At 51.6% G+C, this 17,858-nt stretch overlaps 1 protein-coding gene across 3 annotated transcripts in view; it reads left to right on the top strand.

Moving 5' to 3' along the window:
• The first annotated feature begins 9 nt into the window (after positions 1–9).
• LOC113875392 (AFG3-like protein 1) overlaps positions 10–17,858 on the top strand; it is a 23,859-nt gene continuing 6,010 nt past the window's right edge. Inside the window, exons 1-11 of one of the 3 annotated variants that reach the window (XM_027513715.1) lie at positions 10–186; positions 4,338–4,425; positions 6,817–6,911; positions 7,285–7,434; positions 9,572–9,640; positions 10,198–10,322; positions 10,756–11,026; positions 13,474–13,611; positions 13,820–13,973; positions 15,158–15,265; positions 15,813–15,938. In XM_027513715.1, coding sequence (XP_027369516.1) covers positions 49–186; positions 4,338–4,425; positions 6,817–6,911; positions 7,285–7,434; positions 9,572–9,640; positions 10,198–10,322; positions 10,756–11,026; positions 13,474–13,611; positions 13,820–13,973; positions 15,158–15,265; positions 15,813–15,938 — 1,462 coding nt within the window. In that variant the 5' untranslated portion in view covers positions 10–48. Of the gene's footprint in view, positions 187–294; positions 426–4,337; positions 4,426–6,816; positions 6,912–7,284; positions 7,435–9,571; positions 9,641–10,197; positions 10,323–10,755; positions 11,027–13,473; positions 13,612–13,819; positions 13,974–15,157; positions 15,266–15,812; positions 15,939–17,858 lie in introns of those variants that run through there. The other 2 variants (XM_027513717.1, XM_027513716.1) reach the window with 2 other exon arrangements.

Here is a 17,858-nt window from a genome sequence, read left to right as displayed (position 1 = left end):
CGCTGCACTGCGCGTGCGCGCGCCGAGCGGCGCGAGGTCTGAGGGGGAATGTCGCAGCGGCTGGTGGCGGCGGCCGGCAGCAGGGCGGTGGTGGGGCCGCTCGCCTTGCTGTGGCGGTGCGGCCTTGGCCCACGAGGGGGCAGGACGTTCGCGGCAGGCGCTCGGGCGCTCGGAACCACTCAGCAGGTGAGCGGGGAGGCGCAGCCCGCCGATTCCGGGCGGCGGGGGCGGTGGTCGCTCTCGACGCCGCGGTGACGCCATCCACGTGCGCCACCGGCGCGGGGAGCGGGTGAGGGAACCAGATGCGCGAACCCGAGCCCCAAAAGCGGAGGCGCGTCGGCGGCGGCCACAGCTCCGGCCAGCTGGCTGGTCCCGGGGCTCCAGCCCTTCCCAGCGGCTGAGGCGGCTGCCGCTGGCCCAAACAGGTCTCCGTCTGCTTTCCTTCTTGTGGCCTCTTACGCCCTTTTCTTTGAAAGTTCCCTCAGCCTCTCAGTGCCCTGCCCACTGCCCCTGCGTTCTTGTTCCCCGCTCCCAAGAGCCGCGTTGAGCGAATTGCGTTCAAGCCTTTTTCCGCTGTGAGCCTAACTTGTTTTCTCGGACTCTGGCTCCGACTGCGAGGTGGTTTCCTCCTGGGCTCAGCGGTGATACCACTTCTGCTCAGTATCACAGGGTTGTTCTCCGTCATGATACAGTTTTGTAAAGTGTTACGTGTTTTTTATTCAGACAACATTCGTCGAGCCCAGTTCTACACTGTAATCATAGCTAACGTTGTTTGAGGGGTTTCATGCTGAAGGCTTTACAGGGAATGTCTCATTTAAGTCTTATCCCCGTCCGGCAGGTAGGCGCTGCACTAAACCCTGTTTTATAGGAGAGGAGACGCTAGAGCATAGCTAGTCAGTATCTCCGCTTTTAGATACTTCTGTATTGTACGCCTTCCTCTGGGTTAGATTCTCTGAAGTAGACCATATTTTAAGGTTTATTTTTGTATTGAGCATCCCAGGGGGACAGTGATCACGTAGATTTCTTTTGTGGCGGACTGATGTGGAGCGTCTGGATTCTGGTCAGAGAAAGCTGTCTTGATTTCAGACAGTATTGAAAGGGGAAGAAGGGGGCCCATGCGTTTGTTTTCTGTCCTGTTTCCAGGAGTGAACTTTTCCTTCTTACCTCTTCATTTTGGGGATGGTGCACTGTCAGTTTGATTGTTTTTGGCAATATCAGTGAAAAGAGAGCCTTTCATCTGTGGCTGTGTGGCAACTCAGCCTTGCAGGGGGACTGTTCAAGTTGTTAGCTGGATGGAATGCAGTGATTGAGGGGTGCAACACAGCTGTGTCATGAGGCTCTGAATTCCATGGAGCTCAGTGGTTTTAGTTAGGGAGGGAGGAAGTTGGATGATCTTTGAATTCCTTTCCAGACAAAGCTGTTCTGCTGTGGAGTCTATTAGCCATGGCATCTCATCTGGAACAGATGTGAGCTCTCCTTTGAGGGACTTGAAGGCTAGACCTGGCGTGGGAAGGCTGGAGATGAAGTCGCAGTTTGCCTTTTGGTTAAAAGAAGTGTGGGAGCAGTCAGTACTCCTCAAGGGGAAGCTTATGTTTTGGATGCTTCTGGCAGTTACGTTTTCATTGACTGAGCTTCCTACATTGTCCATTCCATTCCAGAAGGAGAACCAGACAACAACATGTAGGTAGCGTATTAGGAGGTATGAAGGAGAAGGAAACGGAACAGAAGCAGTAGACAGTGAAGAGAAGGGTGGAGGAGGATGAGTGCCACGCTGTGAGAGGTGGGGTAATCGACTCCTGAAGGATGTGAGGCTTGAGCAGGAGCTGCCAGCAGATTCGCAAGCGCCTGCTGGGGCTGCACCTGTGTGCATCTGAGACACAGGCTGGAGTCACCTGATTCGTGACCTGATAAAGGACAGTGACACTTTGCCTGTTACGGGAAGACTGCTGTGCACAGCTTCACATGCTGGCTTTGCATATCCAGACACCAAGAATGGGTGGTAGATCCCTGTCTTTGAGAGCTGTATCTGACCTACTGTGGTCCCCTAAGCAAATCAAAACACTAAGTCATGAAATAAAGGAGAGGGATGTTTCTCAAGTTTTGAAGGCCTGATGATCGTACTTTGTCTTTCTAGGGCTGGAGACCTCCTAACACCTCTAGGAGCCCCAGCTCCCTCTCTGGGGAGGTGCTGGGGAAACCCTGGGGGCTGGGTGCCAGAGCACTCATCACATACCGCTGGCTCCCCGTCACCTTACCTCAGGCCCTCACCTCCCTCTCCTCACTTCTGCATTTTCCACCCGACACGGGAGGGCCTTGGGGAGCAGAGGGGCCCAGGACCATCTTCTTCTGTGAGCCTTTGTCTAGGCCTCCCCTTACGGTGACGTGACAACCTGTGTGACATTACGTTCTGGTCCCCTTGTGTGTGGTGACTTGCTCTGTGTGGGGAGGGGACACTCATGGAGCAAAGGCTCCAGGAGCCTCATCACCATTACTGCTGTGTCTCCTTCCTGAGCCCCTTGTTTATGGTTTTCCCGGATTTCAATAACATTCTCATGGCTTACCTGACTTTTTAGTGCTCTGAGGCCTCTGATAAGGATGTGTGAATGATTGGGCTTATCAGCAAATTAATAATTACTAAGAAATGGTGTTTGCACTGGGGAATAGCCTGCCACCTTAAAAGACGACACGGCTGAAATAACACAAGAGTCGTCATGTATGGATCCAGTTTCATTATAATAAAATATTGGGAACAATCCAAATCTTTGGTTGGGGTTTTTTGTTTGTTTAACCATTTATGGACCTTTTTAAAAAAGAATTTTATTTTTAATTGGAGGATAATTGCTTTATAATAATGTGTTGGTTTCTGCCCTGGATCAACATTTAAAACAGTTTTTTTTTAAAGTATTTTTTTTTTTCACATTTTTTTTTAAAATTTTATTTTATTTTTAAACTTTACATAATTGTATTAGTTTTTGCCAAATATCAAAATGAATCCGCCACAGGTATACATGTGTTCCCCATCCTGAACCTTCCTCCCTCCTCCCTCCCCATAAAGTATTTATTTATATTGGCTTTGCTGGGTCTTTGTGGCTGCGCGGGGGGCTACTCTCTAGTTGTGGTGCAAGGGCGTCTCATTGCAGTGGCTTCTCTTGTTTCAGAGCATGAGCTCTAGAGCAGGGTCTCAGCAGCTGTCCACAGGCTTATTTGCCCTTTGGCATGTGGAATCTTTCCGGACCAGGGATCGAACCTGTGTCCCCTGCATTGGCAGGTGGACTCTTAACCAGGGGACCACCAGGCAAGTCCTGGTTGAGGTATTTTGGCTGCAGTTAATACTCAGTGACTGTGCTTAGAGCTGTTTTTTTTTTACTGTGGTGGCTTCTGTTGTACTCGTTTTTCCTATAATGGCTTTTGACCTATGATAGTGAGAAACCAAAATTGTCTTTCATCCTGTCTTTAACTGATGTTAAGTATTGTTAGTAGCTTATGGTAATAAAAACTGTCATTTTCCTTTTTGAGAACTCAAGAAAATACAGGGTTTCTCAGGTGGTGCTGCCTGCCAGTACAGGAGACATAAGAGATGTGGGTTCAATCCCTGGGTCAGGAAGATCCCTTAGAGAAGGGAACAGCAACCCACTCCAGTATTCTTGCTTGGAGAATCCCATGGACAGAGGAGGTTGGTGGGCTACAGTTCATAGGGTCATAAAGAATCAGACACAACTGGAGCAAGTTAGCAGGCAGAAAATGTTTGCTTTCCTGACAAAACCACTGACGTGTGGCTGATCAAAGATAAATCGTAATACCCTTTGGTTTTTGAATTTCACATGATTTTAATGTTTGTTTTTAAGGGTTATTAATATTTGTTTTAATAGCTTCAGTGACAAAAATTGCCTCAGGCAGGAAGTGATTACTTAGCAGTTTTTTTTGATAGCTGTAGCTATAAAAATTCTTCATGTATTTCTGCACTGAATGTAGTTTCTGTTTCTCCTGCTTGAATCATATTTGTTTTTAAAGATTTTTTTTTTGATGTGGACTGTTTTTAAAGTCTTTTTTGAATTTGTTACAATATTGCTTCTGTAGTTTATATTTTGTTTTTTTTAGCCACAAATCTTAGCTCCCCAACCAGGGATTGAATTCACAGTCCCTGTATTGGAAGGCAAAGTCTGAACACCTGGACCATCAGGGAAGTCACATTGAATCATATTTTTAATGAGATAAAGCAGGTAAAGGCTTCAGGTTTATGCCTGCACTCGAATCCTGGTCCTTTCCAACCTGGAACTGCCACTGTGAGAAGATGCTGCATCAGAATTTGTGGAAACTAATTCTGTCTCCTGTTTCAGTGTCTCCAGGGAATCCGCTTTCAGCAGTCGGCTCTGCAGATAAGACTGGCGTCAGTTTCCCATTGGCTGTGTTCAAAACCACCCAAAGGTATGTGTCTTTCTCCTGCCATCGTTAGCAGCATGAGGTCACAGGACCTGAGAGTGGCTTCCTTGGTGCCCTGTGTTTGTGGGGAGCAGGGACAGTGTGCATGACGGCCCAGGAGACCCAGGCCGCTCCTCTTCTAGCTTATATATGTATTGAGTCACACCTAGTTCCTCTCCCGTTTCTGGGTCACCTGCCCCACGTCTTTGCAGTGTTAATATATCAGTGAAGGTGGCAAAAGAGAGAAGGTGTTCCAGAAGGAAGTGGTGGGTGAATCTTTGGGGATGCTGGGGAGCAAGGCTTTGTTTCTGCACATCTGAGGGTTAAGCTGAGTCTCATGTTTGGAAAGCAGGACAGGGACCTCATGTCTATTGCAGTTAGTTTGGAGCACATGTGCCCTTTGAGCGCAGGTTATGGGCTGTGCAGTGGGTCTCGGAGACCCTGTGTGGGGAGGCTTGCAGAGTTCGGACTTGGAGGTGCGTGCCGATTGCACCAGGCTGAAGCCAGGAAGAAAATCGGCTTCTCCCTTACTCCTTTCCTGTTGGACAGTCTGGCTGCTTGTGTGAGTGTGGCGCGTGCTTTTAAAGTGCCAGAATCTCATCATTTTCCCTATGGGTTTGAGAAATTCTTTAAGAGGAGGAGAAGAAACACAGAATTAGAAATGCAACAGCTCATAAAACAGCTCGTAAAAGGAACAATTTGACCAATCAGACTATCAAAGTTTTACATTTGAGAATTTTTAATTTTTTTTAAACTTTTATTTTTGGTCATGCCACAAGCATATGGGGTCTGGGTTCCCCAACCAGGGATGGAACCTGGGCTTCCTGATGTGGAAGTACAAGATCCTGGCCACTGGACCACCAAGGCAGTCCCACACTTGAGAATTTTTGAAGCATTCATTAATTTTGGGATAATCGTGGGAGGTGGCGAGCAGTTGGGCCTATGTGCATGTGGTCTCAGCACTTCCTTCCCTTCACTGGTTTGTGGACATGGCCTCACTACCTTCCTTTGTCTTCGGGCCTCTGCACCTGCAAAGCTTGTGTGGATCTGAAGCCTCGACAAACCTATCTTTGATCATAAGTTTGGTGACGTGGGGGGTGTGCAGTAGTGTCTTCCTGCTTGGGGAGCCTGGAGCATCGTGAGAGAAGAGGCGCACAGAGCTCGCTGGGAGGTGATTCGCTGTGACTGTAGGACTTCGTGTTTTGTCCTTCACGTTTATGCAGATCTTTGCTCTACCCTGTCCTGAGTTTGGCCTTCCAGGCATTGAGTTTTGGTTGTTGCTGTGGTGCCTGTACATCAGGGGCTGCTCTGGCCCCGTTTCTCCGGGAACTCTTGTGATGTCGTGCTCAGGCCCTGTGTCTTCTGCTGTTGACTGACACAGAAGTGATTTTTGTCTCACGCCTCTGTCTTTCTACCTTTTCTTTTCTCAGGGGAATGATTTTTTTTCTGTTTTGGGTTATTTTCTTAAGTTCTTTTGGGAAAACACATTCCTGTGTGTTCTTTACTCTCAACTCTTTCCTTCTGGTTTTGCACCAGAGTAACAATCTTGTGTTATTTCCCCTTGTCATTCTGTGTATGCTGAAATGCCTTCTGGATGTTTTAATGGGAGGAATAGTTGATTGAGTTGCCTATGCCCAGCTTTGCGGATGGTTCAGGCCACCTGACCGTTAGCTTGTACTTGGAGGTAGTGGGAGCTTTAGACCACAGATGGGTGTGTCCTGAGTGAGACCCATCCCCCCAGGACATTCTTGGCACCTGATGGAAGGGTGGGGGGGCTCCAGGAGTGTTTCTGGGGGTGCCCTGGTGTGGTTTGAGCTGTTATTACTTTACACGCACACATTAAGAAAGAGGCTTGGGGACTGGGTTCAGTCATCTAGTCTGTGCGTCACAAATGTTCTGAGAGGTGATGACGTGAGTGCCAGCCTAAAGAGTTCTCTGGCTGTCCCGAGACTAGGACTTCATGCTTTCAGTGCCAAGGGTCCAGGTTCAGAGAGCTAAGATCCTGAAAGCCATGAGGCTCAGCCAGAAAAAAGCAAACCAAAAGGTAATGCCTCCTAGATCTCACCTGGCACACACACAGTCACTCTGATTTCAGAAAGCGCAAGAAACTGTTGTAAATTTCCCTTCTTGCTGGAACTGTCTGGGATTGGTGTAGACTTGCAGTCTCTACTACCCTGGCCCCTGCCCTGATCCCAGGAGGGCACTGTAGGTTTTCCTCTCAGCTTGAGAAGCTCTGCCCCTTGCCACACGCAGCACTTGCTTTACGCTCCCCGTTTATCTCAAGGCAGCTGTGTTGGGGAAATTGTGTTTTGGAAGAGTTCTTCTCTTCTCTGAATCCTCTTTCTCTGGGCAGTTCGGTGTGACCATTCCCTGAGGTCAGAGTTTGTTTTCTCTTAGGAACTAGTGAACCAAAGGATGCTGGTCCTGGAGCGGACGGAGGGAAGAGAGGAGGAAAGCGGGATGACTTTGCCTGGTGGAAACGAATGCAGAAGGTTCGTGCGTGTCCGTAAGGGCCAGTTCCAGACGGCCTGTCACTTTTCTGAGGAAGTAATCACTGAGGGCTTGGGCTTTGTACAAACTAATTCAGAGATTTTAAGCAGTGTATTTAATTTCTAAAACTAAGATCTCCATCGGAGTTTTTAAAGACCCAGAGAAGCGATGGTCTCAGGAAGGCTAGCTGCTTTTCCCGAGTGGCCTGGGAGCTGCTGTGGCCTTACACGCTGGCAGATGCTGCGCCCATGGAGGCCAGTGGCAGGGGGGGTTCAGGTGGAGGGCTTGGCGACTTCTCCCTCGTCTGTGAAAGGACATTTTTGTGAGAGAGCCACTCTCTTTCAGTGTAACCCATGTTGTGTTCTCTCCCTGCAGGGGAAGGTGCCCTGGGACGACAAGGATCTCCGCAGTCTGGCCGTGCTGGGGGCAGGTGTCGTTGCAGGATTTCTCTACTTCTATTTCCGAGATCCTGGGAAGGAAATCACTTGGAAGCACTTCGTGCAGTATTACCTGGCGAGAGGTCTGGTGAGAGGATTTGCACACTGCCAGCCTTGGAAGGAGATGGCCTGTCGGCCTCGGGGTGCAGATGTGACTACCTTGCTTCACCCCCACACCTGCCCACTCCCTGAAACACTCACTCATTGTGTGTTAGCTCTGGCTTCTCATTTCACTTGGTTCTGTTTGTGAATCTTGACACTGTAGTCGTGACTCTGACTCAGAGCCTTTCTCCTTGAGGGCACCCCTGGCCCACTGCTAGGCCCTGGACAGTAGGGGCCAGCACTGGGCTCTGAGTCACACCAGTGGAGTCCTCCGTCCTCCTCACACTTGGGCTTGAGCGTACACCTTCACAAACACAGTGGCCTTGCTCCCCGTTGCATGAACAGCGCACTGTTAAGGCTGGGCCTTCCTGCTGTGTGGTGACATCCGCAGGGAGTTCTCCTTTGCCCTGAGGTCTGTCCACATTCTGTCCTCAGGGAGGCCCGTGGTGATGGTCTCTACATGGTGGGGGAAGGGCTGCTGCAGCCCCTTCTGCTGAGGACCTGCCCCCAGCAGGTGTGGCCTGAGGGGCGGGGGGAGACAGGTGTCCTGCTGTGTGCGGTCTGGATTGGTTCCAGATGTTCCTCGAGGTCTTAGTGGCGGACAGTGACATGCTTATTCTGGAGCACAGCACAGCCCGGAACACAGAAAGGTGACATGTTCATCCCCCCACTCAAGCCCACCTAATGCAGCCCTGGCCAAACCTGTGGTGCCTGATTGGGAGCTGACACTCGCCTGGCCTAGCTAGACAAGGACCAGATCCCCTCACATAAGGGGACTTCCACATCAGCTCGGAGAGTCTAGCACCTGAACCTGAGGGCTGCGTCTTGTTCCAGCCCCTCTGAGCTGTCCGAAGAGGTCCCCTGATAAAATCTCAGAATGTCATGGAAATAAATGATGTTATGTGCAGAGGTCCCTGGCCTGGACCGGTTGTTCTTTTGTGAAAGGCTTGTTTAGGAACAAAGAACTATAACAAAACCTCAGTAGCGGACTTCGTTTCATTCAGTTCTTTACTTATGGCTGCATGGTGGGGTACGCGGGATCCAGTTCTGCGCCTAGGGATGGAACCCGCCCCCCGCGCTGGTGGCTCGCAGTCTCAACCACTGCACTGCTAGGGAAGCCCCTGCAGTCTTTGTTTCAAGCAGCGCTTTTGTTTCCCCTGGTCACAAACGTACCATGAAGTAAAAGTATAAAGCAGGAAGTTACCATCTGTGCCCGCCCAGGGCCTTTTTCTGTGACCCTGTTGGCCACAGTCTGAAGGCGAGGCTGCTCACCCTTCTGTGCCCTCTGTCCCGTTGCACACTGGCAGTGAGCACTGCGGTGGGGAGGCATGAGGGGTCAGCTGGCAGGAGTCTTGCAGGGCCAGGAGGACATGCCACGCCCTTGTCTCATGAACCTGAGAACTGATGGGCCTGGCTGGCTGGGGCTCTGCATGTTGGCGGAAGAGAAACCAAGGGGGCAGTCGCCCGGAGTCCTGTCTACCATGGTTTCTGGAGTCATGTTGGGTGGCGGTGAAGTTCCACACTCATGATCGTGTCCTCACTGGAATCCTGAGTGTTCCTGTGTTTTCCAGAAGGAGCTTAGTCATGGTTAATGAGGTGGTGACAGCAGGCCTTGTCTGAAGCTCCCCAGAAAGAGTGTGGCTTCCAGGCGGTGGGCTGTAACCGGATGGACTGAGTGTTACGCACAAGTGTCAGAACAAGACTTTCATTTGTGTTCCTTTTGGAGTTTTTTTGTTTTTGGAATTTTTTGTTTTGTTTTTTTTTTTGGCCATGCTGCACATTTTGCAGGGTCTCAGCTTCCCACCTCAACCAGGGATTGAACTGGAGCCTAAAACTTATTTTAGGATCCTAACCACCAGGGAACTCCCCTCCTTTTAGAGTTTTAAGCCAGTTTGAAGGCTTAGTGCTCAGATGTGCCACATTTTAATTCATCTTCTTGAATCGGTTCCTGTTTATTGCCATAATCCCAGGCTAGAATTGTCCGTGTTGGTAGGAAGACAGAGCCGAAACTGTCCTGCAGAGTGTGAGCTACGCTGGGACAGGTGCCACCCATGCGTGTGGGGCTTGACTGAGACCGAGGTGCAGGGTGCTGTGCTGGTCCTGACTGGCTGTCTGTCTTCTAGGTGGATCGGCTGGAAGTGGTGAATAAACAGTTCGTGCGTGTTATTCCTGCCCCTGGGACATCACTCGAGGTGAGGGCTGGGGTCAAGGCCAGTGTTCCACGTGTAGGCTTCAGTGTCAGTGTAAGGTGGAGTTTTCTGGGATTTCCCTGGCAGTCAAGTGGTTAGTAGCAGGTGCCCTCACGGTCAAGGCCTCTGGTCCAGGAACTAAGATCCCACAAGCTGTGTGACCTGAAAAAAAATACGTGATAGTTTTCTGTTTTATTGGGGAAGTGCCGCTCCTGGCTTCATTTTCCAGCACCCACCTGTGCTCATGTACCTGTAGAGAAGAGTCTTCCACGTAGCACAGGACTCTCCTGAAGCTGTAGCCATGCTTCAGTTTTGCCCAGTACCATGGACAGTCACCAGCTGAGATCCGAGAGGGGAGACTAAAATGACAGATAGGGGACAGAGGCAGACTCAGTCATCGATAGACATTTATACTTTGACCTCAAACCCAAGCCTGTGGTTTGGGGCCAGGACAGGAGGCCCATCAGAGCCGCTCAGGACTTCGCTGTGAGAGAAGCTGGGGAGCGGGTGGTGGCCATGGGGGCAGCCCCCTACAGCGCTTGGCACCTCGGTTTCTGCAGAAGTATGCGTGGTTCAGCATTGGCAGTGTGGACACCTTCGAGCGCAACCTGGAGACCGCCCAATGGGAGCTAGGCATCGAGCCCCCCAACCAGACGGCCGTGGTCTACACCACCGAGAGCGATGGGTGAGCGGGTGTGGTCGGGCCCTGGTACTGGACACGTAGCACTTCCTGCTGAACTTGTTCAGGCATGTTGTAGGTGTCTTCTGGTAGTCAGTGTCTATGGTAAAGACAAGTTTGTTAGCTGTGTTTTTACTGGGGAAAGAGTTGGTGGGGAAATGTTTAGCTTGGTAGCCTGAGGGCTGTGGTGCGGCAGCAGGGCAGAACTAGCTGGAAGGAGGCCGTGCTGGGTCAGGGGGTTTCTGGAGATAGCCCACAGCTACCCTGCCGTGCCCACAGGGGCAGTCAGGCAGACAGATGCTCGTGGACAGGACCTTTACAGTGGGTGAGGCCGTGTGTCCAGACGGACAGTGCTTGCTTTTGTGTAGCAGAGCCAGGTCCACTGTTCACAGCCTGTCTCTCAAGGGAATGTGACAGATGGTTTTCTTGGCCTTTCTAGGACTTTCTTGCGAAGCCTGGTGCCCACCCTTCTCCTGATTGGCATCTTCCTCTATGCCATGAGGAGGGGTCCAATGGGGGCTGGGCGTGGTGGGCGAGGAGGGCGCCTCTTCGGCATTGGTGAGACAATAGCCAAGATCATCAAAGATGACATCGGTGTGCGGTTTGCAGACGTGGCTGGTTGCGAAGAAGCCAAGCTGGAGATCATGGAGTTTGTGAATTTCCTGAAGAACCCCAAACAGTACCAGGACCTTGGGGCCAAAATTCCAAAGGTACTGACATGAGAGAGCACGCAGTGGTGCTTGAGCCAGAACCAAGCAGCTTCTGGTAATGATTCTGTGTTTTATTAATCACATCGAGAAGTGGAAATAGCATTTGCGGAGTCGAATCCTCTTATCTGGTAACAGTGTAAGCAGTGCACACCCACCTGTGTTTATTTCACCTGCCAGCACAGATGCCCGTGCTTTGTTTAGAAAACAGGCCTTCCTTTGAGTGTGACACCCGCGATTAGATTCTCTGTTCAGTACCCTGCACAAAGCACTACAGTTTTTTATTTAAATGGAAAGTTTGCATTTTTTTGTTTAAAGTTTTAGGGTGTACTGGGTCTTCATTGCTGTGTGCAGGCTTTCTCTAGTTGCAGAGAGTGAGGGCCGCTCTCTAGTTCTGGTGCAAGGGCTGCTCACGGCGGTGGCTCCTTTTGTGCTCTAGGGTGCACGAGCTTCAGTAGTTGTGGCACACGGGCTTACTTGCTCCTTGGCTTGTGGGATCTTCCCTGAGCAGGGATTGAGCCTTTGTTGCCTGCTTTGGCAGGCAGCTGCTTTACCACCGTGCCACCAGGAAAGCCTTTGTCAGTAGTTTTGTTTCTCTAAATTGACCTGAGAACTTTAAAGCAGTTATAAGCACAGAATCATATATTTTTATCACATTTTCTTACTATTTCAGTTTTTTGTCCGTTCAGTTTGACAGCATTTTTTTCTTTAATAATTTGCCTTGATTTATTATATTAACAGTTTCAGCTTTGTTTTTGAAGAAAGGACTTTCTATTCTATTATTTATTGTTAAAGTATATAATTAAAGCAAGTGCAGGGAATTCCCTGATCCAGAGGTTAGGACACCACACTTTCATGGCTGGGGCCCAGGTACAGTTCCTGGTTGGGGAACTGAGATCCTACAAGCTGTGTGGCATAGCCAGAAAACCCAAGAAAACAAAGAACCAACAAGTACGAACTGCCGTGAACGGGTCTGGGGTCAGCTGCCTGTCAAATAACCCACGACCCAGCAGTGGGACAGGTGTGCAGCGTGGACGTGGGTCGAGGCTCTGCACACAGGAAGTGACACTGTGGAGATTGTGGCCGCTGGCTTTCCCTGCAGGTGGCTCTGGGTGTCATGGATGTCCAGGGGCCCCAGCAGTAGCTGAACCCCTTCCTAGAAAGGTCTGCATCTCACATGGAAGAGGGTCACAGACCACGCCCTCCCCCGCCCACCCCCACGCAAGGCATCTCTGGGCTCTAGATCAGGCTGCGAGCTCTCTAGGGTGGAGACTCAGTGCACTGACTTTCCTGGTAACCCTGTGTGCTTCCCTGAGACTGTCCTGAACAGCAGAGAACGTGACTGACCTCTGGAGATTAGGCGGCAGGAGGCCTGTGCTTCTCTTTGACCACCTGGTAAGGTTGGCTGGAAAACTGGGCTGTGGTGGGCCCAGGGGTCCCCTGGTCCCATGGCCCACTGTCTTGTGGAGACCCTTTGTGAGTCCATATCCATGTTTATGGGGACCTGGGGCCCTGGTGCCTTGTGAGTTTGTTTTGAGGCTCCCTCATCCTCCTTAGCTCTATATGTTTTGTTTTTATTTTTACAGACTTAGAAAAAACAACTTTTTTGTTTCTTTTGAAATAAGTAGATGTTGGCAATGGCACCCCACTCTAGTACTTTTGCCTGGAAAATCCCATGGACGGAGGAGCCTGGTAGGCTGCAGTCCATGGGGTCGCTAGAGTCAGACACGACTGAACGACTTCCCTTTCACTTTTCACTTTCATGTATCGGAGAAGGAAATGGCAACCCACTCCAGTGTCCTTGCCTGGAGAATCCCAGGGACGGGGGAGCCTGGTGGGCTGCCGTCTATGGGGTTGCACAGAGTCGGACATGACTGAAGCGACTTAGCAGCAGCAGCAGCAACCCATACTGTCAACTAGAAATGAAGTAGTGTGACCGTCCGCCCCCAACCCCTTTAAGTCCCTTCTCATGAAAGGAATACCTAGGTGTGTTACTGGGTGCGAATTTCAGCCTTGAGTCAGTCTAGAACAAGGCAGGTTGCGGACAGAACCACACACAGGTGCTGCTGTCAGACCTGCTGGACAGAATCATGGGAGCGAGTGTGGGGAGGGCCTCTTGCTCTTCCTGGTGTGAGTTGGCGTGTTTCATAGAGCAATTTGCTAGTAACTGTTAAAGTAAACATTGGACCGCGAGGTCCATTGAGTCCTGCCCTGGGAGCGTCACTTGAAGAAGTAACCTGCTCGGTTGGGCTGGGGCTTTGGGGGGTTTCCTCTACCTGCAGCATTTGAACTTTTCATGGTGAATGCACATTCGTTTTACAAGCAGAAAGTTTCAAATGGAAGGCACACCTCAGCCAAAAGCGTGGAGTAGGCCAAGGAGTCAGTGGAACGAGACTCTCCTTGGCCCTGTCTCTCCCCTTTCAGAACCAGGTGCCGCCTTTCTGTTTCAGGGAGCCCTGCTCACAGGTCCTCCCGGTACCGGCAAGACGCTTCTCGCCAAGGCAACCGCAGGGGAGGCTGGTGTGCCCTTCATCACCGTGAATGGGTCTGAGTTCCTGGAGATGTTTGTTGGTGTTGGCCCAGCTCGGGTAGGTAGAGGCACACTTGTCCTTGCCCTGGCCTTCAGGTGGGACCCTGGGGACGGGTGCAGGGCACAGCACGGATGTAAAAACGACCTGGCAAGCAGACAGAGCAGCCGAGGTGGGAGTCAAGCCCCAGAGGTGGGCCGAGCCCAGGGAACTTAGTCCTGTCCTGGCGCCAGTGACAGAGCAAAACTGTGTGTGGACCCCGTTTCAGGTTCGTGACATGTTTGCACTGGCCCGGAAAAACGCTCCCTGTATCTTGTTTGTGGACGAGATTGATGCAATTGGCCGGAAGCGTGGCCGTGGGCACTTTGGAGGCCAGAGTGAGCAGGAGAACACCCTGAACCAGCTGCTCGTGGAGATGGACGGTGAGCGGGCTTGCTCTCTGGGCAGAGCTCCCCGGGCGAGACTCCCGCTCAGTCAGTCTGAGGAAGGCTGTCCTCAGGCCCCACGGTGCAGGGAGCTCCCTCCGAGCTCAGTGGCTGGATAAGGGCTGACGCCCAGGCTGCGTCCTCGCCGCCTCTGTCCTGCTGCCTCCTGCTCCAGAACCCTCTCTCCACCTCAGGACTCCTGTTCAGGCAGGGTCTGGTCTGGGTAACAGCCACGGGCCTGCTGCTGCCTCTTGGGGAAGGTCCGGTCTGGGGTGATAGCCATGGGCCTGCTGCAGCCTTCTCGGTGAGGGTCTGGGCGTTTGTGCCAGGTTCGAATTTGGAGAAGCTTTGACTGAACCTTTGGCAGGTCCTGTGCTCACTTGGCTTTGTAGCTAAGTCAGGGTACCCAGCGTGACCCCAGGTTGGTCACTTGCTGGGAGGAATCCGTGGGTCCTTGGATTCATAATCACGGTTGACTGCCAGGCCAGGACACGGGAGAATCATGGGGAGCAGGTGCTTGGGCTGGGAAGGTGGCCACAGCCTCCAGAGCTCTCTGCCCACTGAGTCTGGGTCGCAGCTTCTTCCTGGCAGCCAGTTGGGGGACACTCAAGAGTGTCATCGACTAGGACAGGGTTTCCCCTGGGGCTGGTCACATGGCAGTCTTTAACCAGCATGGGTCACAACCCCTGCCTCCCAGGAGGAAATATCATCTACTCAGATGACTGAGGCATGCGGGGCCTCTCCCTGAATCCCAGGTCCTGGGGCGGCCGAGGGCCCCAGCTGACCTTTCTGAGGATGAGTGCTGGTGAGTCAGGCCCTCACCCTGCTGGGTACCCCCATCCTCTCCCCACTGCATCTCCCCTGCTCTCGCCCAGCCTGGTTCCCTGGGCCCAGCAAGCTGTCCAGGACCTGGGTGGAGGGGTCTGCGTGGCTCCTGCAGCTCACTGTGTGGTGTGAGAGGTTGGCAGGGATCAGTACCAAATTAAGATAGGAGTTTACACCCTGAGACTGGGCCATGGGCCTCCCAGTTGGCTGAGGAAGGTTGGGTTACAGCCAGAGCCACCGTTTGCTGCCTGTCCCTGGGTGGTCAGTGGTCCCGGAAAGTGGGGACCAGATGTGCAGGGGAGAGGAGATAGCTGCTGGCCGGGCCCTGCCTGGGCTCACCTCCTTCTCGTATCCAGGATTCAACTCTACCACGAACGTTGTCGTGCTGGCTGGAACCAACCGCCCTGACGTCCTTGACCCAGCTCTGATGCGGCCGGGCCGCTTCGACCGTCAGATTTACATTGGTGAGTGTGCTGAGGGTTGAAAGTTTGGTTCGATCATTAGCTATGTATTTGGAGGAGGTTTTGAGGTGCCCTAAAGCAGCTAACCCCACTTGTGAAACAGTGGAGGTGCAGGACTGGGCCCCACTTCAGGATGAACAGGTGTGGCTGGGATGCGGAAAAGGTCATAGCAGTCCATGCAGCTGAGAGTGAGGTGACAGTGTTGGGTCCTTCAGCTTTTCTTTTTTGTGCACTGTTTACGAGAGAAGCATTCACCCTGGCCTTTCCCACTTGTGAGCAGGTCCTAGAAATTTAGGACCTCATTCCTGCCCAGGTCCCCTGCTGCCAGAGCAGCCATCCTGGGGATTGAGTTGTGCGGACTAGAGGCCCCACAGTGAGGAAGGGAGAGCTGAATGGATGTGACCTGTGGGTCGTTTCTGCCACTGGGAGCTCTGGCCCTGGTCGGGTAGTCGAGTGTGCAGTGCAGACAAGCAGGAGAGGGTCCTCCTGGCCCTGGTGAAGCGGCTGAAGGTGACCCTGCCCTGGCCACCTGTACCTCTCTCTCTCTCAGGGCCCCCGGACATCAAAGGCAGGTCGTCTATCTTCAGGGTCCACCTGCGTCCACTCAAGTTGGACGAGAGCCTCAGCAAGGATGCTCTGGCAAGGAAGCTTGCGGCCCTCACTCCAGGCTTCACAGGTGAGTGATGGAGGCCAGGCGGCTGCCCTGGGGCTGGCTGCATCATCAGCAGGTGGTGTCTGGTTGTGCCATTTGGTCCTGAAACTGCGCCCTTGTCTTTAGGACTGTGAATCCGGTGGGCACACCCGAGGCCCCAAAACTGGCTTTTGTCGGCTTTCACTGTGCCCCCACCCACCGCCCCACCGCCCTGGGAACGTAATGTGGTGACAAGGCCCCATCCTCTTGGTATGCTGCTTAGGGAAGAAGTCCTGCTCCACCCTTGCCACACTGCGTAAGAGATCTGAGTCTGCACATCCAGGAAGTGGGATAAAGTACGAGACGCCCACACTGAGACAGCATCATCTGTGTTGGTCAGATGTAGGGAGAGGCCTTGAGACCAGCAAGACCACAGGGTAGCAGCTGACTTCTTTTGGAAATGGAGCCCAGGAGGCAGTGGGTCAGGCAGAACTATTCTTCTGTAGTAAAGGAGAAATTAAGGCATCCCGTATAAAGGACAGGTGTGTAAAACCATAATCACATATCTGTGTTAATGGGCACACAGTGTAGAAAGATGTAACCTGTGAAGGTGAGAGGGGCTGCATAGGAGCAGAACCTTTGTACATTGTGAAGCTGGATCCTCAGGAGCTGCCAGGAGCTACCTGGAGCTGCCAGGGTATAGAAGAGCCACACAGCCTGTAAGAACAAAGTGGCAGACACTTCCCCAACGTGGAGCTTCTGAGGGTGGGCGCGGACCATCAGGATAAAAGTGAGAGGCCAGGTGTGTGCCTGTGCATCTCGGTCAGTTGTTTTGTCAAGGGTGTGAAGACCATCCAGCGCAGAAAGAATAGTCTGTTTGACCAGGTATTCACAAGCAAAAGGATGAAACTGGACGTTAGACCACATGTAGCAGTCAACTCGGAGTGGATAAGAGACCTGAGCAGTGGGGCGAGAACTGTAAAATGTCTTAAAATCTTGGATTTGGCAATGATTTCTTAAAGCACAGACTGCAAGTGAGAAAACAAAATAGAATTTTTCAAAACTGAAATCTTTTGTACATGGAGAGACATTATTGATGTGATGAAAAGAGCCTACAGAAAGGAAGAGAATGTTTGGAAATTATGCACCTGATAGGGTCTAGAATCCACAATATATACAGAACCCAATTTAAAAATGGGAAAAGGGTTTGAATAGACATTTCTCCAAAGTATATAGATGGCCAGAAACCATGTGAGAAGGTGGTCATGGTATTAGTTATTAGGGAAACGCGTATCAAAAGCACAGTTTGACACCACCTCACGCCCACCAGGGTGGCCGTAAAAGATGGAGGGTTGGCAGGGATGAAGGGAAACAAGCACGCTCATATGTTGCTGGTGGGGATGTGAAGTAGTGTGGCTGTGGAAGTCGGCCTGGCACTTCTAGAAGTAAATACAGTTAGCATATGACCCCCAGTTCCACTCCTACATAAGAGAATTGAAAACATTTGTCTGCATAAAGGCTTGCACATGGATGTTCACAGCAGCATTACTCATAATAGCTAAACAGTGGAGACCACCCCAGTGTCCAGCAGCGTGTCACCAGTAGATGCGTGTACTGTGGGCGGAACCTGCAGATAGAGCTGGCCGTGTTACATGAGTGACTCGAGCATCTGTGCAATCTGGTGTCTCCTGTGGCTGCCTCAGGGCAGATGGAACCTTATTCAGCCGTGAAAAGGAATGAAATACCAGGACACGCTCCTGACAGTGGATGAATGGAAAAACACTGTGTCGTGTGAAAGGAGCACACACAAAACACACACCATATACTGTGTGGTTGCACTTATGTGAGACTTCCGGGATGGGCATGTCTAAAGACGTAGATGGCAGAGTCATGTTCGGCTAAGCCTGGGTACAGGATCTAGCCCCAGACAGCACCTTCATGTTGGGGATGTCTGAGATGAGATGA

This window comes from Bos indicus x Bos taurus, chromosome 18, assembly GCF_003369695.1.
Source record: "Bos indicus x Bos taurus breed Angus x Brahman F1 hybrid chromosome 18, Bos_hybrid_MaternalHap_v2.0, whole genome shotgun sequence".
Lineage (NCBI taxonomy): Eukaryota > Metazoa > Chordata > Mammalia > Artiodactyla > Bovidae > Bos > Bos indicus x Bos taurus.
This window is presented reverse-complemented; position numbering and strand designations above follow the sequence as displayed.